At 36.4% G+C, this 18,951-nt stretch overlaps 1 protein-coding gene across 9 annotated transcripts in view; it reads left to right on the plus strand.

Annotated features, from left to right (window-relative positions):
* The first annotated feature begins 2,736 nt into the window (after positions 1–2,736).
* Positions 2,737–18,951, plus strand: part of MINDY3 (MINDY lysine 48 deubiquitinase 3) — a 61,959-nt gene continuing 45,744 nt past the window's right edge. Inside the window, exons 1-8 of one of the 9 annotated variants that reach the window (XM_026067666.1) lie at positions 2,737–4,762; positions 6,473–6,552; positions 8,695–8,752; positions 9,235–9,408; positions 13,299–13,350; positions 15,294–15,408; positions 16,763–16,836; positions 17,315–17,394. In XM_026067666.1, the coding sequence (XP_025923451.1) occupies positions 4,747–4,762; positions 6,473–6,552; positions 8,695–8,752; positions 9,235–9,408; positions 13,299–13,350; positions 15,294–15,408; positions 16,763–16,836; positions 17,315–17,394 (649 nt within the window). In that variant the 5' untranslated portion in view covers positions 2,737–4,746. Of the gene's footprint in view, positions 4,763–4,815; positions 6,553–7,368; positions 7,398–8,037; positions 8,064–8,092; positions 8,500–8,694; positions 8,753–9,234; positions 9,409–10,154; positions 10,241–11,159; positions 11,470–13,272; positions 13,351–15,293; positions 15,409–16,762; positions 16,837–17,314; positions 17,395–18,951 lie in introns of those variants that run through there. The other 8 variants (XM_026067665.1, XM_026067673.1, XM_026067674.1 and 5 more) reach the window with 8 other exon arrangements.

Below are 18,951 nucleotides of genomic sequence, written 5' to 3' on the forward strand. Positions count from 1 at the left end.
TCATATTCATTTGGTCAAAAGTGAAGATAAACTGATCAGTGGCCAGTTAACAAAACTGACCTAGCTATGTGGGTACGCTGTTTGAAGATAAAGTGACAGCTCAAAAATTAAAAGTAATTCCCAGTTTGCCCCATTGGCAGCTATATTGTTTTGATTGCTAACTTCATAAAGACATGGCTGCAAAGTTGATATTTTTTGTTTTTTAAGGAAAATATTTTTGTGTGATTGCATCAGAAGATGCAGTTTGATCCTAGTGAATCAGAATCCTAAAAGTGGACTCAGAGAAATATATGACAAAGGCTTGGTCTGGCTGTGAGCGTTTCCTGGCATAGATATGATGATTTGGGGAGGAGTTAGATAGATGCCTGAACCCTAAAGAAAATACCTGTGTTAGGAGTGTTGTTTTTCTTTAATCCAAGTGACAGATTCCATTCATAAAGCCATTTCTTCAGATCTGCCCGAAGGCACATGGCATTACTTCTGCACAGCTGTAAATGTCTGGCAGGTCCGAGTTCGAATGCAACATCCTTTCAGAATTTCCTAAGCTGTTTTCTTAATTGTATTCAGAAAGAAAGTTATGAAAGAGTTTTTTCAAAACAAATATTTCATTTCAACAGGAAACCCACAGCATAGCATGAAGGTATGTATTCTACAGTTCAAGTGTATATGTCATGTAGACTGTAATAGGGTCCATTTTATCCAGATCTCTTCCAACTTTTATGTTGAGTTGGATGGATAGGTTGACAACTTTCTTTTTCTTTCTCCCCTATTCTTTTCAGGTTTCTCCTTTTACATGCATGAAACTCTTTTGTCTGGTCTAGTACATCTCAACATCACCAGATTGACCTTTACTACACCCTTTGTTGAGGAGCTAAATCCTATTTTAACTTACTGGAGTTGTAATACTTTTAGAAAATTATCAAGTCAAGGTTTCTAGGAAAAAATATTTTTACTAGATGAGCAGATATTTTGAGGGAAAGGAATATACATGCCATTCTTCAAGTCTTAAACAGAAGTAGCAATTTGAAAAGTTGCTCTGAGTTTAATTTGATAATCCTTAATTGGTTTGGGTGATTAGAGAGAAATAGTGGTTGGTATCTGTAGTTTTTTTATGTTTTGATAATGAGGGATTATAGAGCATTTGCATTTCTATCTGCTTTCTACCTCTTTGAGTCCCATACTACTCAGAACAAGGTTAATCAGGAAGAAAAGAAAAATGTTTTTCAGAATATTCACAGGGTATAGACAGAGAATGACTGTGCAAACAGCTGGTCTGGAGGAAGTGGTTACACCTACTGGCCCACCTCCATCTACTTGTTACTGCTTGTCTGCCGTAAGTTATTGCCTCTTCAGATCTTTCGGTGAAACTGTTTATAAAATTGCTGCCCTACCAATGCCTGTAAAAATTAGCCAGGTAAACCTAGGGTAAAGATTTTCAAGTCATGATCTGTGAACTGAGTTTAAGGCCTCTGTAGAAATTAACTAAGAAGTTAGAGGTCAAGACTGATGCCAGAATTTGCACATCAATTGAAAATGTATTGAGATCTTCAAAAAATACTGAAAACTACTGACTTAGAACTACTGACTTAGAACTTCAGTTTAAATAGAAAAGTTTGCTCATTCAGCCAAGAGGATGTGGTCTTTCTTGTTTATAGAAGCAATATAATAGTATTGTATACTGTTAAATGTGAGAAGATAGTAACTTTTGGAAAAGAGGCGGTGATGTTCTGCTGGGAACAACAATCTAACACAGCTTTCTCTAAGAAGTATTTCTGTTTTCAACTTTATACTGGCACACTTTTTCTCCTGTTGGAGCAGTATATTTGTTTTGGGGTACTGATATTGTCTTTATAGGCAAAATAACCACATCTTGCTGTCTTGAATAGCACCTGAATGATAAGGTATTGCCAGGACTGTCGAACCCCTTTCTGTTAAATAGAGAACTTTCTATTAAATAGACAGTGTTTATTTCACATACTTCTGTAATGCACAGAGTCATGTCATAAAAATAATGAATTCATTTTGTAGAAGGCAAAACCCCTTGTGAAGTAACTGACTGGAGAACAGCCAGAGCCGTTATGTAATTGAGAGGGAAAAGGATCTTCTGATAGGTCATACATTGGCAGGAGATTAAGGCTGACTGAACTACAGGGTTCCCGGTTCACAGGAAATTTCATTCACTTGATTAAAGTCCAAATCAAACTGAAACTGAAGCTTCTAGAAATGTCATGAACCAGGACCTTCCCTGACCTTACAGTTTCCCAGTGTTATTTACATTATTGCCAGTTTCTCCATCCATGTTAGTGAATTGCATTGTGCACTTGACAGGAGGAATCAGACCTGGCAGGAAGCTTGCTGAATGAAAAGTTAGGCCTTGGGGGAAAAAACTTAGTGTTGTGAGAGACTGTTGACTCATTATGTGTAAGTAACAGCCCTTTCAGCACTATTAGACAGGAAAAATAGAAGACACGATTCACTGTGCAAGGCAGTATTCACTGTGCAAAAATGGGGTGTGAGCATATAAATTAAGTTGCTAAGTGAATGAGAAAAAAATATATTTTCTGACTAATGGGCTTGGTAGCTAATGTAGTCGGAATGGACATAGGACGGGAAGAATTTGAAATATCTCAAACTCTCATTTGGTCCTTGGTTGCTTGGTTCCAAAAAGGAAAAGACACTGTTATGACTTTAAGAAAGCATATGGTACTAATGAGTCTGTTCTTCTCTCTAGATGAGGCTGACAGGCTTAGAGAAAATGAAAGCTCTTGAGGAGTTCTCATATTGAGAACTTTTATCAAGATACAGATTTGTCAAAATTCAGAAGGTTCACAGAATTGTGCTTTTGACAAAAATGTGAAGAAAGGCAGATAGGTTGGAACCTCACCTTGTTTTCTGGCAGCTTGGTGCCCAACTTATTGGTAGCCTACAAGGTAATTTTCTTACTTTGCTCAAACCCTTCCAGGACATACTGGCTCCTTATCTACAACTCATTAAATAGAGTTTTGTTGTGGTGTTGCTGTAGTAAACACTTCTTTCCCTTTTTGTATCAGGAAAGTTTTTTTTTCTCTCACAGAAAACTTCAGGAATTTTATTTGCTCCAAAACTACACTTTGATAACCCAAAGCCCCATGCAAAATGCATCTGTCATTCTACACACAGCTCTAGAGAAAGGATGAAACATTAAGATATGTTGTAAACCTTGTACTTTGGTAATAATGGTAAAATAAAATTATAGTAGTTCTGTCAGACAGTTCTTGTATCCCCCCAAAAGAATGGAATACAATTCTATGGTGAGAGAAGAGGCTGGCCAAGCATAAAGGGGGGGGGGGGAGAATAGCACAGCATCTTTGTGGTTAGACTGTATCACAGATGGAACAAGTTGTTTTTCTAATGCAGTTGAAGTCATACTCATTCACAGAACGAAGGAGACAAGCGGAATGGTTAGAGTTGATGTTTGCATAGAGCAAAAAGATTGAAGGTGTACAGTATAGTTTGTAAAATGGCAGTGATACTAATGTCTAGAATGTCTTGGATGTAAATAAATGAATTTTCTTTAGAAATAGGCAAATAATAAAAAGATGTAGAGAAGAATGAAGATGGTCAGAGTAGAAAAATGAATGATTTTTGTAGCAATTTCGACCACAATGTGGAGTATAATATGAAAGAAAAGAGTAGATAGTTAAGTCATACATTTGCTTTGATAAACTGTATGTAGAAAAGTTAAGAATTACATGTTGTAAGAAAAGAAACATAAGCCTTTATAAATGCTAAGTTCTAGGAAATAAAATAAAACTTTTTTCATATGACTGATAGTGGACAAAGGATATAAAGACAAATTGGGAATAATGCAGGCACTGTAGGTGAAAATGTTGGCAGTACTTTGATTGCCAACAGGAATTAAGATCTACTTAAGATCCCTAAGACATAGAGTCAATGGAACAGTTAATAGTGTTAAAGTGAGAAGGAAGGTGAATGATGATAATGTTATTTTATGTCTCTTATAGATAAATGATGATGGTACATATGGATAAAAGGCAGGCAGATAGGGAAAAAGATGATTTTCAGCTGTGTTGCATCCATTTTGCTATTGAAAATTCCTCTTGAGAGTGAAGGGGGATGTGTGATAGATATGAGACGTTAAGACTGAGAGTAAGTAGAAACTGGGCTGGATCAGACATACTGCAGTCTTGGTTGAAAGCTTAATGGAAGGACATTCATATGAATTGTAAGGGCAGGGTGTTGGGTTGATGGGTATTTACAGAGAGCGTCCATGACATGGTTGTTGAGGAGAGCAAAGAAAAAGTAAAACAGTAGGATTGCAGGTTGAGGTAGCCTTGCTCCCAACTGGACTTCAAATTGCAGCTTTCTGAAATTCTGCCTGAGCTGATGAAGTTTTAAAAAAGAAAGCAAGACCAAAATCCTGAAGCCTATTATATGCTAAACAGCTTTTAGAATCTTGACATTTACTAAGAATTAAACAGCTTTTTGCTAAAAAGAAATGAAGTATTGCTTTAGACATTGTATATGCTTTTTCTCTATGGTTGTGTTCTGTCAAATTCTGTATAATACTAATTTTGTATTGTCTGTCCCAAATTTGTATTCACACTGGTAGGTCACACATGATTTCCTTTATTTTTAGGAAGCAGTTTGAAAAACAGTGCAGTGGTAAGCTGAGACAGTTCATGCTCTCTATCAGAACCCTGAAGAATGTGAAATAAATCCAAGATATTTCTTAAGTGTGGTTAAATGGTGCCACAGCCAAGTACGTCATTTTACTGTAGTGGTTAAATCATTAAAACAGCTAAAAACAGTACTGTTGCAGTGTGCTGAGATGCATGCGTTAACACTTCAAGTTAGAGGAAAACTTGGCTTCTAATATGGATAAACCTGCACAAACTAATTAAGATAGTTTAAATGATTAGTGGTACTTCTTATTAGGGCATGTGCACAAGTGAATGAATTGACACTACTGCAAACTTTGGCTGTAGTATGGATTAATGAAGCTTCATTGCTAAATTAGGCGATGCTGGATCAAGGTAAATAGGCGCGATGAGCATCTGAGCCTTGGACATGAAATACGTCATTGTAATGTACCTTTGACGTTGGGTTCAGAAAGACCAGGACCCTTACTGTGAGATACAGGGGAAACCCCTGTTTTTAAGACCTGTGGCTACATTGATCCATTTTTCTTTTTTTTTTTTTTTCCCACACTGTTGTTGAATGGCTATCATTTCTCTGCTGAAATACAGCCTACAAAAATATGCGGTAGTCCTCTCTCGTGCTGCTTGGTGTGATGCACCTGTCATGCAGTAGTGGGGAAGTCTGTGCTGGGGGTGCATTTTTCCCATTCAAATTCATATCTATGGATTAGGGACTCTTCTGATAAGGCTGAATGGTAATGATGTGGAATTGGAGAAGGGAGAAATGGTAGGAGAGAAGCACTGAATATCTTTCTGCCAACACTGACTGGCACTGCTGTGAAAATATGCTTTTGTATCCTCGTTTTTCTCCTTGCCCCCACTTGCTTGCCCTTGCCGATCATCTGCTGGCTACTGTTGCATGTTTTTTAGATTACATTGAACTAGAATCACTTGAGCACAATCTTACCAGCACTTAATAATGCAAAATATTACTCACTGTGAGTAAGTTGCTATGTATCAACTTCATCAGGTAATTGTCCACGTGCATGTTTTTATCCATGAGAAATGCAAGCTATGATTCTACATATCTTGAAGGGGGAAAGTTTAAATTTGCTGTATTATGTGACTCTAAGATAACTCTGGAAGTAAAAAACAAAACAAACAAAAAAACCCCTTAAAGATGGAGGTGGGGGAAAGGCAATCTTGCATATCAATAAATATGGTGTATCTTCTGTGAAAAACACAATGAAGAGGCTTGTTTCTGTGGTTACAAGTGAATATTAGAGTTACTCAGCATATTTCAGGCTTAATAGGAAGCATTGATAGGCCAAAAATGAGATCAGTGGGAGGCATACTGTGCCATTAATAGGGAATAGAAATGCCTTACGCATATTCAGTGAAGCTCCAAAGACTTTTTACATATGATGGAAGACCAAATATTATCACTTATAAACAGGTTTTAATTGATTCGTGAGAAATAAAAATCCGTATTATGACTTCAGCATCCAACCACACTTACTCTACTGACAGTCTTACTTTTAAAAATCCTTCTGCTTCTTTAAAATCCTAGCTGCTGGCCCTTTGTGGTCATGATTTCACTGCTGAGATAAATAGTTCATCTCTTTACTCTCCCTCATATCCATGATTTTTTTTTCTTTTTTTTCAGGTACTTTAACCAGATTCTGCTGCATGATCAGAAAAAAAAAAACCTAGAAAACTTATTTAATCTTTAAAAATGAATAAAGCAGGTGTCATTTCTGTTAAGGAGGAACGTGCATACAAGAATGCTTATTTATCTATTTTACTAAATGTGGGCTGTTTTCATTTGTCAGGATTTGTCTTTAGTGAATCTGAATCAACTGCATTAGAACAATTTGAAGGTGGCCCTTGTGCAGTGATTGCACCTGTACAGGTAAGATGTATTTATTGCAGGAATAGTTTAAAATTTATGAGCCCAAAATGTCATCTTTTCTTCTCAATATAAAAATTATTGCAGATCAGTTTTATCCAATTTCATAATTGTAGTGTGGAGGGGACAAAGGTTAAGTACAAGAGAAGGCAGAGATGGGCTTATTTTGAAAATAAGTTTGCAGAAGTGGGCTTGTTTGAGGAAGTGCAGCAGGTCGATCCAAGCAGAGGTAACTTTAAAGTGGGGAATGCACAATAAAGGGGAGCAGCGAAAGATTTAGATATAGATGAAATTGTTGTGAAAGTGAAAGCCTAATCTTTTTTCATCTCTCAAATTCTCCTTTCCTTGGAAGGGTAATATCTGTGTCACAATAGCTGCTTTAGCTAATTGTATTAGAAATACCTGAAGTAATTTATTTTCAAACCTATCTAGATTTATTATGTAAGAAGAAGAGAAATGTTAAACTTCCCAATCCTAGTTAGCAAAATAATTGAATAGAAGCATGTCAAATGAATGTATTTTATTCTGGACACCTGCTCAGAATTTCAGATGTGCTTGAATATGCTCAAGTATCTGTGATGGTGAATTTTGGGTTTGTTACTTCATTGTATCTTGTGGGCTATGTGCATACCCTTTGAAATACTATTTCTGGGGCAACCCTGACTCTGGTTTAGAGTTCAGACCTGTAGGCTGGATCTGCTCTGCTCGAACAGTCTGTCTAGTATGCGGTTACTCTTTATTCTCTTAGGAGTGCCATGCAGGGACAGGCAGACACTGAGTCGTGAGCCAGATTACTTTTTCTGGTAACCTTCTCTTGTATCCTCTTACACACAGATCAAATTGTGCAGGTATGTCTAGATCTGTGTTTGAGGCCTTGTCCCCTGATAGGGGACATACTTCATTAAGTCTCCTATCAGGATGAATCTGATCATGGAATGAGAAGTATCCGAGTCAGACAACTGCTGTCGTGGGGTTGCTTGCATCTGTGGTGTGATGTGATACTCATGAATGTTCATATGTAGCCCTTCAGACACTCAACGCCGATCACACCGAAAGACTTGTTCCAGAGGAAGGGGCACCCCTTGTTTAGGTTGTAAACTGTGAATAGGACTTTTGTATTTTATCATTGGTTGCACTCTCTAACATGGCTTAGTTCTTTGTCTGTCTCTGGTCTTAAGACCAGATGTAGCATGTCTGGTATGTGATGTGAGAATTGCAGGCTTTTTATTTTGGGGGAGTGGGGGATAAATGAATCAGATCAGCCAGCTCCTTGAAACATTAAGCAAAGGCTGAGCCTTTACCAAATCAAATGTTTTTGTAGATGGTGTTTTTGCCAGCTTATTTATATGTAATTTAATTTCCTTGAAGTTAAGTATTTTAAAGCAAATTTAAGTCGTCTGAGTTTCAGTTAGGGAAGGAGGAAGGGATCAAACATAGAGATCTTGTAGTGCCTACTGCTGCTGTGAGTTACTAAAAACAAGAGGTGTGCTAAAGAGCTCTGGTGGGAGAGCCAGGTGAGTGAGTCTGTCAGGAAAGAAGTGAAAGTTTGGTAGCTATTTTTAAGGTGCTGCATATATCTGAAACAGCACATACCAGAGGCATTAGAAAGCAAGAACCTGCTTCCTGAAACTGCTGCTTTCTTTGTTCTTTTGTAACCTAGAACTTATCAGTTATAGTTATTTGAATTGTAACATTAGTTTTGAGGAAAAAATGGAATAGGGATTTGGAGATGTATACATTTCTTCAAGTTATGACTTGGAATGATTCAAGTGGGTGGGCTTTTTAACTGCTAGAGAGGTTTTATTTGATCTCTGGGTGACCAGAGTTGTCTTGTCGGTTGAATGTAGCAAAATATTTATACCTCCACTCCTGGAGTCCCCTGAGTCTGGATCTGTTTATGCGAATATACTCTGTGTGCATTCAAGGCATAGCTGAGGTTTGAACTTAATGGTATTGAATTTATTTATAAATAAGGCCACAGTTGTAATTAGTTTGCATGTGAAAAATCAGTAAACAGCCCAGGCTCAGGTCCTCCTATTGAATAGTGACAAGCTTGAAGCCTTTCCAGTAACATGCAAAAATGATTTGGTGTAGAACTTGTGATGGTGGTGTTTTGTATTTTAATAATTATTTGATGCTTTGAAGGCATTCCTTTTGAAGAGGCTTTTTACCAGTGAGAAGTCTGCTTGGAGAGACTGTCCAGGTACCAAGACCTCTTTTTATTTTCATTTTTTTCTTCTTTTTTCAATAATGTGTAAGGCAAGTCACAGTGCAAAGAATTTAAATGTTTGTATGCTTTCTTTTTATTTAAATGTACTCCTGTGCCATTTTATAGGAGGTAGACAGTATCATACTGCGGGTCTCTAAATTCCCATTTGTGAGCTCTATGCCAATCTGCAGTGTTTGTGTGCTTGTATAATATCAGATTAATTGAAAGCCATTATTAGGATAAGGGATGGATTGGAAATCATATTAAAACACTTTTCTAAAGACAACTTTATAATTCTCTGGTCCAGTATAGTTGCACAGCAATTAACATTAATAATTAACTTTAATAATATAAAAATTAATAAACTGAAATAATTATTTAGAAAGCATTAATCTAATGTATGTATCAGATACTAACAGCATATTTAAGATACTTATTAGCAGCAATTCAGTTCATGTAGGTCTCTGATCTTTCAGAGGAAGAGCAGAAGAACCTTCTCTGTCATACATTATGTGATATTTTGGAAATGGCTTGCTCTGATAATTCTGAGTCGTACTCTCTGGCAACATGGATAAGAGGAAAAACAACTGAAGAAACTGCTAGTATTTCTGAAAGTCCTGCAGAATCTAGTCATCAAGAGGAACAACCCTGTAAGATGTATTTCTTTTTTAAATTACCTATCATTCTGTGAAGTATTTTGTTGTTTTGAGGGCCTACAGCTTTTTATTATTATACAGATGAGGTTTTTGCCTTTGTGATTCCATTGAGAATAGATAGGTTTTTGTCTGCCGTAAATTGAGGCATTGACCCTTTTTGTAGAAAGGAATGTGGTATCACTGGAGTTCTTTCATATGTTTCTCTTGAGTTTGAGCAATTTGCCTAATCTTTTCAATTTTATTTTATAATTTATTGGGACCTGAAGTCTCTAATTTGGAAATATTTGTATGCTTCCTAGCACTGGAGGAATATTGTAAATTGTAACTTACTGTTATTTTATTTCAGCCTTCGTAAGAAATTCTACGAAGCATCTGATCTATAATACTCTGGATCCCCTTTTAGGCAGAAGTAGCCTCCTTCCCTCATGTTTGATTCTATGCAGTACCAATACAGCTTAACCAAATCGTCTTCTGCTAGATTAACAGAATTTTTTTTGTAGGTTAGAAATTTTTGTTACCTGCTTTTTGCTAACATCTTGATTCCTTCATTAGTAACTGGCATCAAGGACCTAGTAAACATCATCTGTTGCGCTAAGATAAGGCATCTACGCATATCTAACCACTGTGGTGTCAGTGACATGGAAAAATTTTAATCTGTGTGCACATGATCATTGAGATGCCTGTTTATTAATCTTTTTAATAGGAGATATCTAAGGTGTTAAACGATAAGTTTCTTTTAGTTTTTGTTCCCAGTGTGCCCCTTCAGAAGTATGAAAAACTCTTCACATGAGAACATGCTTTTAAAGATGCCATCTTTTGATGGAAGGTATATGTTATTCTGCAGTTTGTGCCATAAATTCAACGTAATAATTGTACAAGTGGGTTTGTACATGAACTGCTAGCTTTACCAATAAGTAGTGCTGGAGTGTAAAAGTCATCTTTATTTGCTTCTGTGAATTGCTCCAGGTGCTTAGATAATAGCTGCTCAAATAATTAGAATGTCACTTAATCGAAAAAGCTGATCACCAGCTAAGAGTTACAAAGTTACACTTTTTTATTTAGAAAAAGTATTAAACAGAAGTTGTCTCTACAACTTTTCTGTTAAAACATCTGTTCTTTCTTTGAAAGATAATAATGAGGCAGTAAAAACTTTGAAATTATAGATTTCAGTGGATTTTCCAGTTGCCTATGAAGCTTTTGCTCATACTATGAAGTTTTCTTTAAGGGGGAAAAAAGAAACAGAGTCTAGTTACCACTAGGCTTTTACTGTACTGTTTATTAATATACTGCCTTGTTTTAAGGAAAAAAGAAACAGAGCCTAGTTACCACTAGGCTTTTACTGTACTGTTTATTAATATACTGCCTTGTTTTAAGGAATTTTAACTGTAGAAAATATGTCCAGCAGAAAGTCTTTTTTGACTCAAGCTCCATTATTACCCTCAGCTCTGACACTAAATAATCCATACTATTACATATCTATATTTTTCATGTTTCCGTACAAGTCTACAAGTTCTGCCTGACCTTGTACTTTACACACTGGGATGTGCTTGGAAGAACAGGATATGTTTACCATGAACAGTCTGCTTTTGTCATGAACAACCTTAATCGTTTTAATTGTTCACTTTCTACTGTCATTGCTAGGCACTGAACATATCTCTTGTATGTGCTCTGTGGTTCAAACAGTATTTATTTTTGCCTTATATAATGTAATACACTTTCTGATTTAAAATTTGTTTTGTTTTTTTTTCTGTCCTGCTATTAACTATGGATGGAAATTCAGTTTCTTACTTGGTTGGGCTGGGGACAAAGATATAGATAAGAAGATATTGGTGATGCTGAGTTCTGTCACTGCTAGTGTGAAAGAAAAATTTATTTCTTGTTTGGTTGCTGTTATCAACAGAAATAGAAACAGGCATTGCCATAGTTTGCAAGAGTTCAGAGATGGTGTAGAGTGAGGAGGGAGTATTACAGATATGCTTCCATGTGGCAGGCTACTGCTATTTGGGAATTGAATATGGGAATGTCCATGAAATATGATTAGACACAGCAGTATAGGTATGCTTTAAAATTATGTTCTAATTGTCTTCCTTTTACAGCTCATACTCTATTGCTCTCTTTCTTTTTCTTTCCATGAAATATCATCTCCATCTAACCTTGTTTGGGTTGTGTCTACCTACACTTCTCTTTAGGATTTCTTCTACTTTCCCTTTGTTGTCTGTTTCAAACAATAGTTCTCTTACCATTTCGCTCAGTTCTGTAGTAACAGAATGAAACCAGCTGTAACCCAGCTGTGTGAACAAAAGGTGGATTTGAGCACACTTACTGAATTTAGTTGCATTTGTTTCATCTGCTCTTGTGGTGTATACCAATGAATTGTTGTTGGCCATGCATTTGGCTGTAATAGTGCAAGTTCTCAGGTTCAAAGATTGCTTTATATAATTTATTCCCTCTAACTTTTTGCATACAAAAACCCTATATTCTGAGAGCTTTTTTTCGTTCCTGTAGCAATTACAACCTTTCTTGTAAAAACACTTGTTAATCAAAAAAAAAAGTGTTTGGAATTTTGCTGCGATGCAGATTTGTATTCTGTTTCATATTTTTCAAAAATGTTAGAAAACCCACAATTTTTATAATTCTAATTTTAGTCTTGAAAACCTAACTTTTGCAATTTTCAATTGTTGTGTTTTTTTAAAAGACAAAACCAATCACTCTAAGACTACTGCTTCCTTATTTCTGTAGTAGAAATAAATTGAAAGTGTCATTCTATTGCTGGAGAGAAAATCAGTTGTATCTGCATGTAAGTAAATCAAATGCACCTTTCGACATACAGTCAGAAAGGGCATAAAAACTATAACAAGGAATATTCATGGGAAGAATTGATCAATAATATTATAAGTGCTTCAGGCATCCAGTGAATTGTATGCTGTCAAATTCAGTAGCTGCATTATTTAAAAATTAAACATTAAGTGGCCTTTCTCAGAAAGTGGATCCATCTGTTTTGTATATTACTCCACTAGCAGTAAGATGAAATCAGTATGGACATAGAGGGCACTAAAAACTGCTATAATTCTTAATATTTGAATGCCTGTAAGAATTAGGTAATAACACAATTGACAGATATAACTTCCTTTTTGTAAAAGAAAACCTGTTTTTAAAATCTCACTTCATCTCCCTGGTTTGGAAATGTTATGAGAGGAACGAAGATATAAAGCCTGTGTTGAACCTGGGAAGACACTAGTTGCTGTATTTTTTTTCTTTCTTGAAGTGGCACTTCTATCTGAAAGGCTATTTATCCACTATTAATTGAAAACAATGAAAAGCTTAGTTAAAAACGGGATGTATAACACTATATGGAATAATTCTACTTGTATGTAATAAATAAGCGTTAAAAGGGAAAAGCAAAACAAAAATAAAGTCCCAATAATACAGATGTCTATTTGAAGAAAAAATACAGCTTTCCTACATTGATACTGCTCTAAAATGGTCCAAATAATCATGCTTGCTTTTCAGTAGGAAATAATACTTCTTCTTGACCTGCAGAATTATATCTATAGCATGCTTATGCTTGATGACTTTGTAACAGTCATAATTTGTACAAAATCAACAGCATCATATTTGACAAATATTTTCAAGACTACACGCTCCAGTGGCTTTGTGCTCTTAGTAAATTGATTACTCCAAATAGAGATGTAGTCAAAGATTTGTATGATGGACTCTTAATGTTGCGGTAAATTAGTTTATGCTAGTCAGTTTAAAAAAAAGAATATCAAGGCAGGGTTAAAAATTAAAAATATAATTATAGCTTGAAAATATACTAGCTTGCTGTGTGTATCTTGTGTCATTTTTTGCCATGTGTAGTGCTGAAAAGTGTCTCTTGTGTATAGCTGCCTTGGCTGTCGAAGAGCTTGGCTTTGAGCGATTTCATGCATTAATTCAGTAAGTAACATGTTGGAACATTTAAAATACAATATTTTGAAGTTACACTAATATTCACAGCCCCTGAAAGAGATATGTCAAGGTGCTTTTTAAAATGTTTCTCACCAGGTTAAACTTGGAATTCAAGTTTTTATTTTATTTGCATTTTACAATTTAAAATGGGGTATAATTTTAGGCATAAAAATTAGGCTTAAAAAAAAMCTGGAGCCATGTAATGTGGGAAATTGCCCAGATAAGTCGTGCATTTCAAAGATGTGAACACAACTAATTAAGATGCATATCTAATGAAGTTAATGGTGTTAATCCTCAAATTTTTGTGCACAGTCTTCTAAACAGTGATTCTAACCGAAATACTTGCATGACATATACTGAAAAAAAAAAGTTAGCCTCTACTGTTTTTTCTGAATTGAGACAATAGAAGAAACTTTTATAAGAATGTTTCATATACGTTACTTATTTTTGTCTCCTTAAGCACTGTGGGTTTTGGGGTGTAAATGCAAAGTTTACAATTCGAGTGAGTTTATTTTTAATGGTAGTTGCCATTTATTTGCACAATGAATAGTTTAATCTTCATAAAAATAAATGCCGAAGAAGAAGAAAAAAGCAATGGAACTTCAAAAACACTTGAGATAGGAAAAATTACTAATTTAAACTGAAATAATTTCTGATTATTGTCTTCAGTTTGTTCTGCTCTTTAAAAATATTTTCATATAAGGAAAGAATATGTAATTTCTGTAACCTTACCCTAGCCAAACACTGATCTCTCCCCAATCTTTGGGTTTGTGATGCCCACTTCAACTTTTCTCAATCTGTGCTGTTGGAAATGAACACTTTGGCGTATGCCTTTAGAGCAAGTTGAGTGGTAGGTTTCCGAACTGTCTTTGCCTTATATATTCTGTTGATGAAAAAAAGTAGTTTAAAAATCTCATGTGTTAGCCAGAGTAAACCCACATATGAATATGTTTGTGCAGATATACAGATTTTTTTTAAAACAAATTTTACTAAAAGCAGGCAAAAAATAGAAAAGGAAAATAATATACCTAAGTTTGTGCAAGATAAGCAGAGAATGAGATCTAATTTGAATAACTCAGTATACACTAATGTTTGTGTTCTGAAAAGCAGTATTTAGCTCTGAGTATCCCAAGAAATAGCAAGTGCATCACTTCTCTGGAATCTGATGGATCTCTTCCTTCCCTCTGTTTTTTATTATTTACTTTTTTATTTTTAAACATGTGGTCCACCAGCCTTACCTTATAAGTCACACAGCAACGCTATTATGCAACCAGATATTTTCCCAGATGTTTATTTACAACTGGTGGTTTTGAACAGTTTACTTTTTCCAAAGCTAGAATCTAACAAAATCAAATTCTAGCTGGATTTCTTCTAAAGGCTGAACAACTGCTTTCAAAAGTTGCACTTTGGAAAGCAGCCCATGTGTTGAATATGGTAGTGTCTGATGAACATGAGATGTCATCGAGAAAGAGTTTTAACTGTTTCCATGGAAGTTTTTCCCCACTGTTCATGGACTGAATGTCTGTCAGAACAATACATAATGCAAACATTATTCTGCTGACATACAGTCTATTCACAGCTTCATTATTAACAGTGTTTTCCAGAACTGTTTGTTCAAGCCACTCAGCTCTATGGCAAGTGTGTGTAACTATGCTTAATGTTTGCATATGAAAAATATGGTCATTCTTGCACATTACTCCAGAATTATTTACTATCTTCTCATGGATAAATGCTAATGACTCTGTGGCAGTTATATTAACCACAGAATAGCTGCTGTGTTATTGTGTATATAACACCAATTTTGCTCTGCTTTTATTTCAACATTTCAAAGTTAAGTCTTAATATTTCTCGTTTGTACTTTGCTGACACTATTCTAATGCTTCATCTAAATTTGCTTTTTTCTCCTTTTTTTGTTGTTTTTTTTTCTTTAGCAAGCGAGCATTCAAAAGCTTCCCTGAACTGAAGGATGCAGTTTGGGATCAATATTCAGTGTGGACAAACAGATTTGGAGTATTGCTGTTCCTATATTCTGTGATACTAACAAAGGTTTGGGTTTTTTTTGTTTGTTTTAAGAGAAAGTTTGATCATGTTACCCTTTTTCTATAAAAGGTGAACACTAAACTTGTATGAAGAACCAAGTCAAAACTACATACATGGATGGAATGGTATATTTGTTTGTGTTGTAATAGATTTCCAGCACAGAACCTTGAAAAGCTCAGTCTCATTTTTTTCCCTGTCTGGAAGAATTACAAAACTTTGTAACATCCTGCCCAACATATTCTGACCATTTGCTATCAAGAGGAAGTAGTGTGTTTAAGTCTCGGTTCATTACATAAGAACACCTGCCTTTAATTGGCTGTAGCTAGTGGTGTACCCCAGGAGTCAATACTGAGTCTAAAATTCAACTTACTCATCAATGACCTGGATGAAGGGACAGAGTGCACCCTCAGCAAGTTTGCTAATGATAGAAAACTGGGAGGAGTGGCTGATACACCAGAGGGCTGTGCTGCCATTCAGAGGGATCTCGACAGGCTGGAGAGGTGGGCGGAGAGGAACCTCATGAAGTTCAACAAAGGCAAGTGCAGGGTCCTGCACCTGGGGAGGAATAACCCCATGCACCAGTACAGGTTGGAGGCTGACCTGCTGGAAAGCAGCTCTGCAGAGAAGGACCTGGGGGTCCTGGCGGACAACAAGGCATGAGGCAGCAATGTGCCCTTGTGGCCAAGAAGGCCAATGGTCTCCTGGGCTGCATCAGGAAGAGTGTTGCCAGCAGGTCGAGGGAGGTGATTCTCCCCCTCTACTCAGCCCTGGTGAGGCCTCATCTGGAGTACTGTGTCCAGTTTTGGGCTCCCCAATACAAGAGAGACATAGAGCTACTATAGCAAGCCCAGTGAAGGGCTACAAAGATGATTAGGGGACTGGAGCATCTCTTATAAGAGGAAAGGCTGAGAGAGCTGGGACTGTTCGGCCTGGAGAAGAGAAGGCTGAGGGGTATCTTATCAATGCATATAAGTATCTGAAGGGAGGATGTAGAGAGAATGGGGTCAGACTCTTTTCAGTGGTGCTTAGGGGTAGGATGAGAGACACAAACTGAAACACAGGAAGATCTGTCTGAATATGAGGAAAAACTTCTTCACTGTGAGGGTGACAGAGCCCTGGAACAGGTTGCCCAGAGAGGTTGTGGAGTCTCCTCCTCTGGAGATTTTCAAAATCTGCCTGGACGTGATCCTGTGCAACGTGCTCTAGGTGACCCTGCTTGAGCAGGGGAGTTGGACTAGATGATCTCCAGAGGTCCCTTCTAACTTCAACCATTCTGTGATGTTTTACAATTGCATTCTGTTGTTATAAATGTTGCTATTCATCCTTAAAAGGGCAAAAAATACTTGTAATTTTTTCCCAGGGAATTGAAAACATAAAAAATGAAATTGAAGATGCAACCGAGCCATTGATAGACCCCGTTTACGGTCATGGAAGGTAAGCTGGAAAGTATGGTTGCTACCGCTTAAAATAGATTAGTGGAGTAGTTTTTAAATGTTTTTGTAACTGATTGTTCTTTTATGAAATTATTGACATTACAAAAAGGATTCAGTTGTAACTTTATAATAGTTAAAAGCAACACTTAATATAGCGTCCTGTTTCCACACTTTTTCCATTTTGTGCATCAGTGGTTCTGAGGAAATGTTTCTTTTATTGCTGATTTTTTTGAGGAAGAGTTCTCAAATTCAGGGCTAAATTCTTGTATCAAATTGTTGATTGAAAGAGTAGAGATCATATTAGTGTGGCCAAACTACATATATGCTCTGATTTAAAATAATATAAGTAGAAAATGTCTGTTCAGCTCCCCAGGTAATAAAATAATTTTTTCATTTACTTAGAAATAACCACTTTTCAAACACAAATTGTGTGTCCCTTTTAAAAATGTTGTTTAATAATGTTTCTTTATATTATACAGCCAAAGCCTGATTAACCTTCTGTTGACGGGGCATGCTGTTTCTAATGTGTGGGATGGAGACAGAGAATGTTCAGGAATGAGTAAGTTAATTCTATTTTACATTTCTTCCTAATTTTTACATGCAATGAAATGCTGACCTACAAATTTGGAATGGGTGCCATATTTCTGCTTTGATAGTCTCCTTGTTTACTGTTCTTTAAGTAGACCTCAAATGAAAATAAAACATAACTGCACAAAATCTCTGATACTAGTATCAGTGAATACAGGATTCACTGCAGGCTCACACTATAAAATATCTGATGAGCTGGGTGATGGAAGGGAGTGCATTCTCAGCAAGTTGGGGAGAGCGGTCGATACACTGATGGGCAGTGCTGCCTTTCAGAGGGGCTTTATCAAGCCAGAGAAATGGGCTGACAGGAACCTCACGAATTTCACCAAAGGCATCTGGGATGGACTAACCCCATGTAACAGCACAGGCTGGGCACTGACTGGCTAGAAAGCAGCTTTGTAAAAAAGGACCTGGAGGTCCTTGTGGACAGTGAGTTGAACACGAGTCATCAGTGTGCCCTTGTGGCAAAGAAAGCCAGCTGCATCGTGGGCTGTATTAGGAGGCGTGTAGCCAGCAGGTCAAGGGAAGTGATTCCTGCCGTCTATCTGGCACTTGTCTGACCACATCTGGAGTATTGTGCCCAGTTTTGGACTACAGAACCATAGACTTGTACAGATGAAAGCACATCAAAGACCATGTTGTCTGAACTACAGCAGTGAGGCAATTTAAAATATCTTTAAAGCATATCTGGTGTGGTTTGCCTAGCCAGTTTTCAAAAATGTCTCATAAAGATGACTTCACAGTCTCTGTAAGTGTTAGACCATATTAATGGAAAGTTGCTGGGTTATTCTTCCAATATCCAGCATAAACCTTTTTGTTGTAAACTAGGCTATTTTTTATTTATTCTTCATACACTTTCACCATATCACCCTTTTCTGTATTAAGTCTATTTTCATAATTTTTCATTGTTTTTCTTCCCTTTTTTTTGACAAAGCAAACTCTCTTTTTTTCTTTTTCTTTTTTTTTAAGCCTTTGTTCATAGCTTGTGCTTTCTAGACCTCTTCAGAGGTCTGTGGCATGGAAGTATAGGCATATTGAAGACATCTTTAAGTATGATGCCTATAACAGCAAGCCTCTAATACACAGAGGTTATTAATATACTTTGGAATGTGAATTATCTTTTTGTGATGGCAGGGCATTACTGACTCCCTAGATTCTTTTATCAGTGTGCTGCTACTTGACCAGATCTTCCTCCATTTTATATTTCTTCATTTGCTATCTTCTTTCTAAGCATAGTATTGTGCTTTTTTGTTTTTTGAATTTCATCTTACAAGTAGAAAAAATGATCTGAAACCAGTAACACTTCAAATTCTGAAAGTGCTCACATCCTGTCTCCCACTGCCACGTACTCCATCTCTCATTCATCCACATGTTTTTTACAGAATTTTCCATCATCTAAGTCATTGTTGGAAATACTGACTTAAACTGAGATTTAAGACAGATCCTTGCAAGACCTGAATTGAGGCTGTACTTCCATATCAGACTTCTCAGAATGACATTTGGAGACTGTCAAAGGTTAATAAAAGTC

The sequence above is a fragment of the Apteryx rowi genome, unplaced genomic scaffold (genome assembly GCF_003343035.1).
Source record: "Apteryx rowi isolate R43461 unplaced genomic scaffold, aptRow1 scaffold_260, whole genome shotgun sequence".
Classification (NCBI taxonomy): domain Eukaryota; kingdom Metazoa; phylum Chordata; class Aves; order Apterygiformes; family Apterygidae; genus Apteryx; species Apteryx rowi.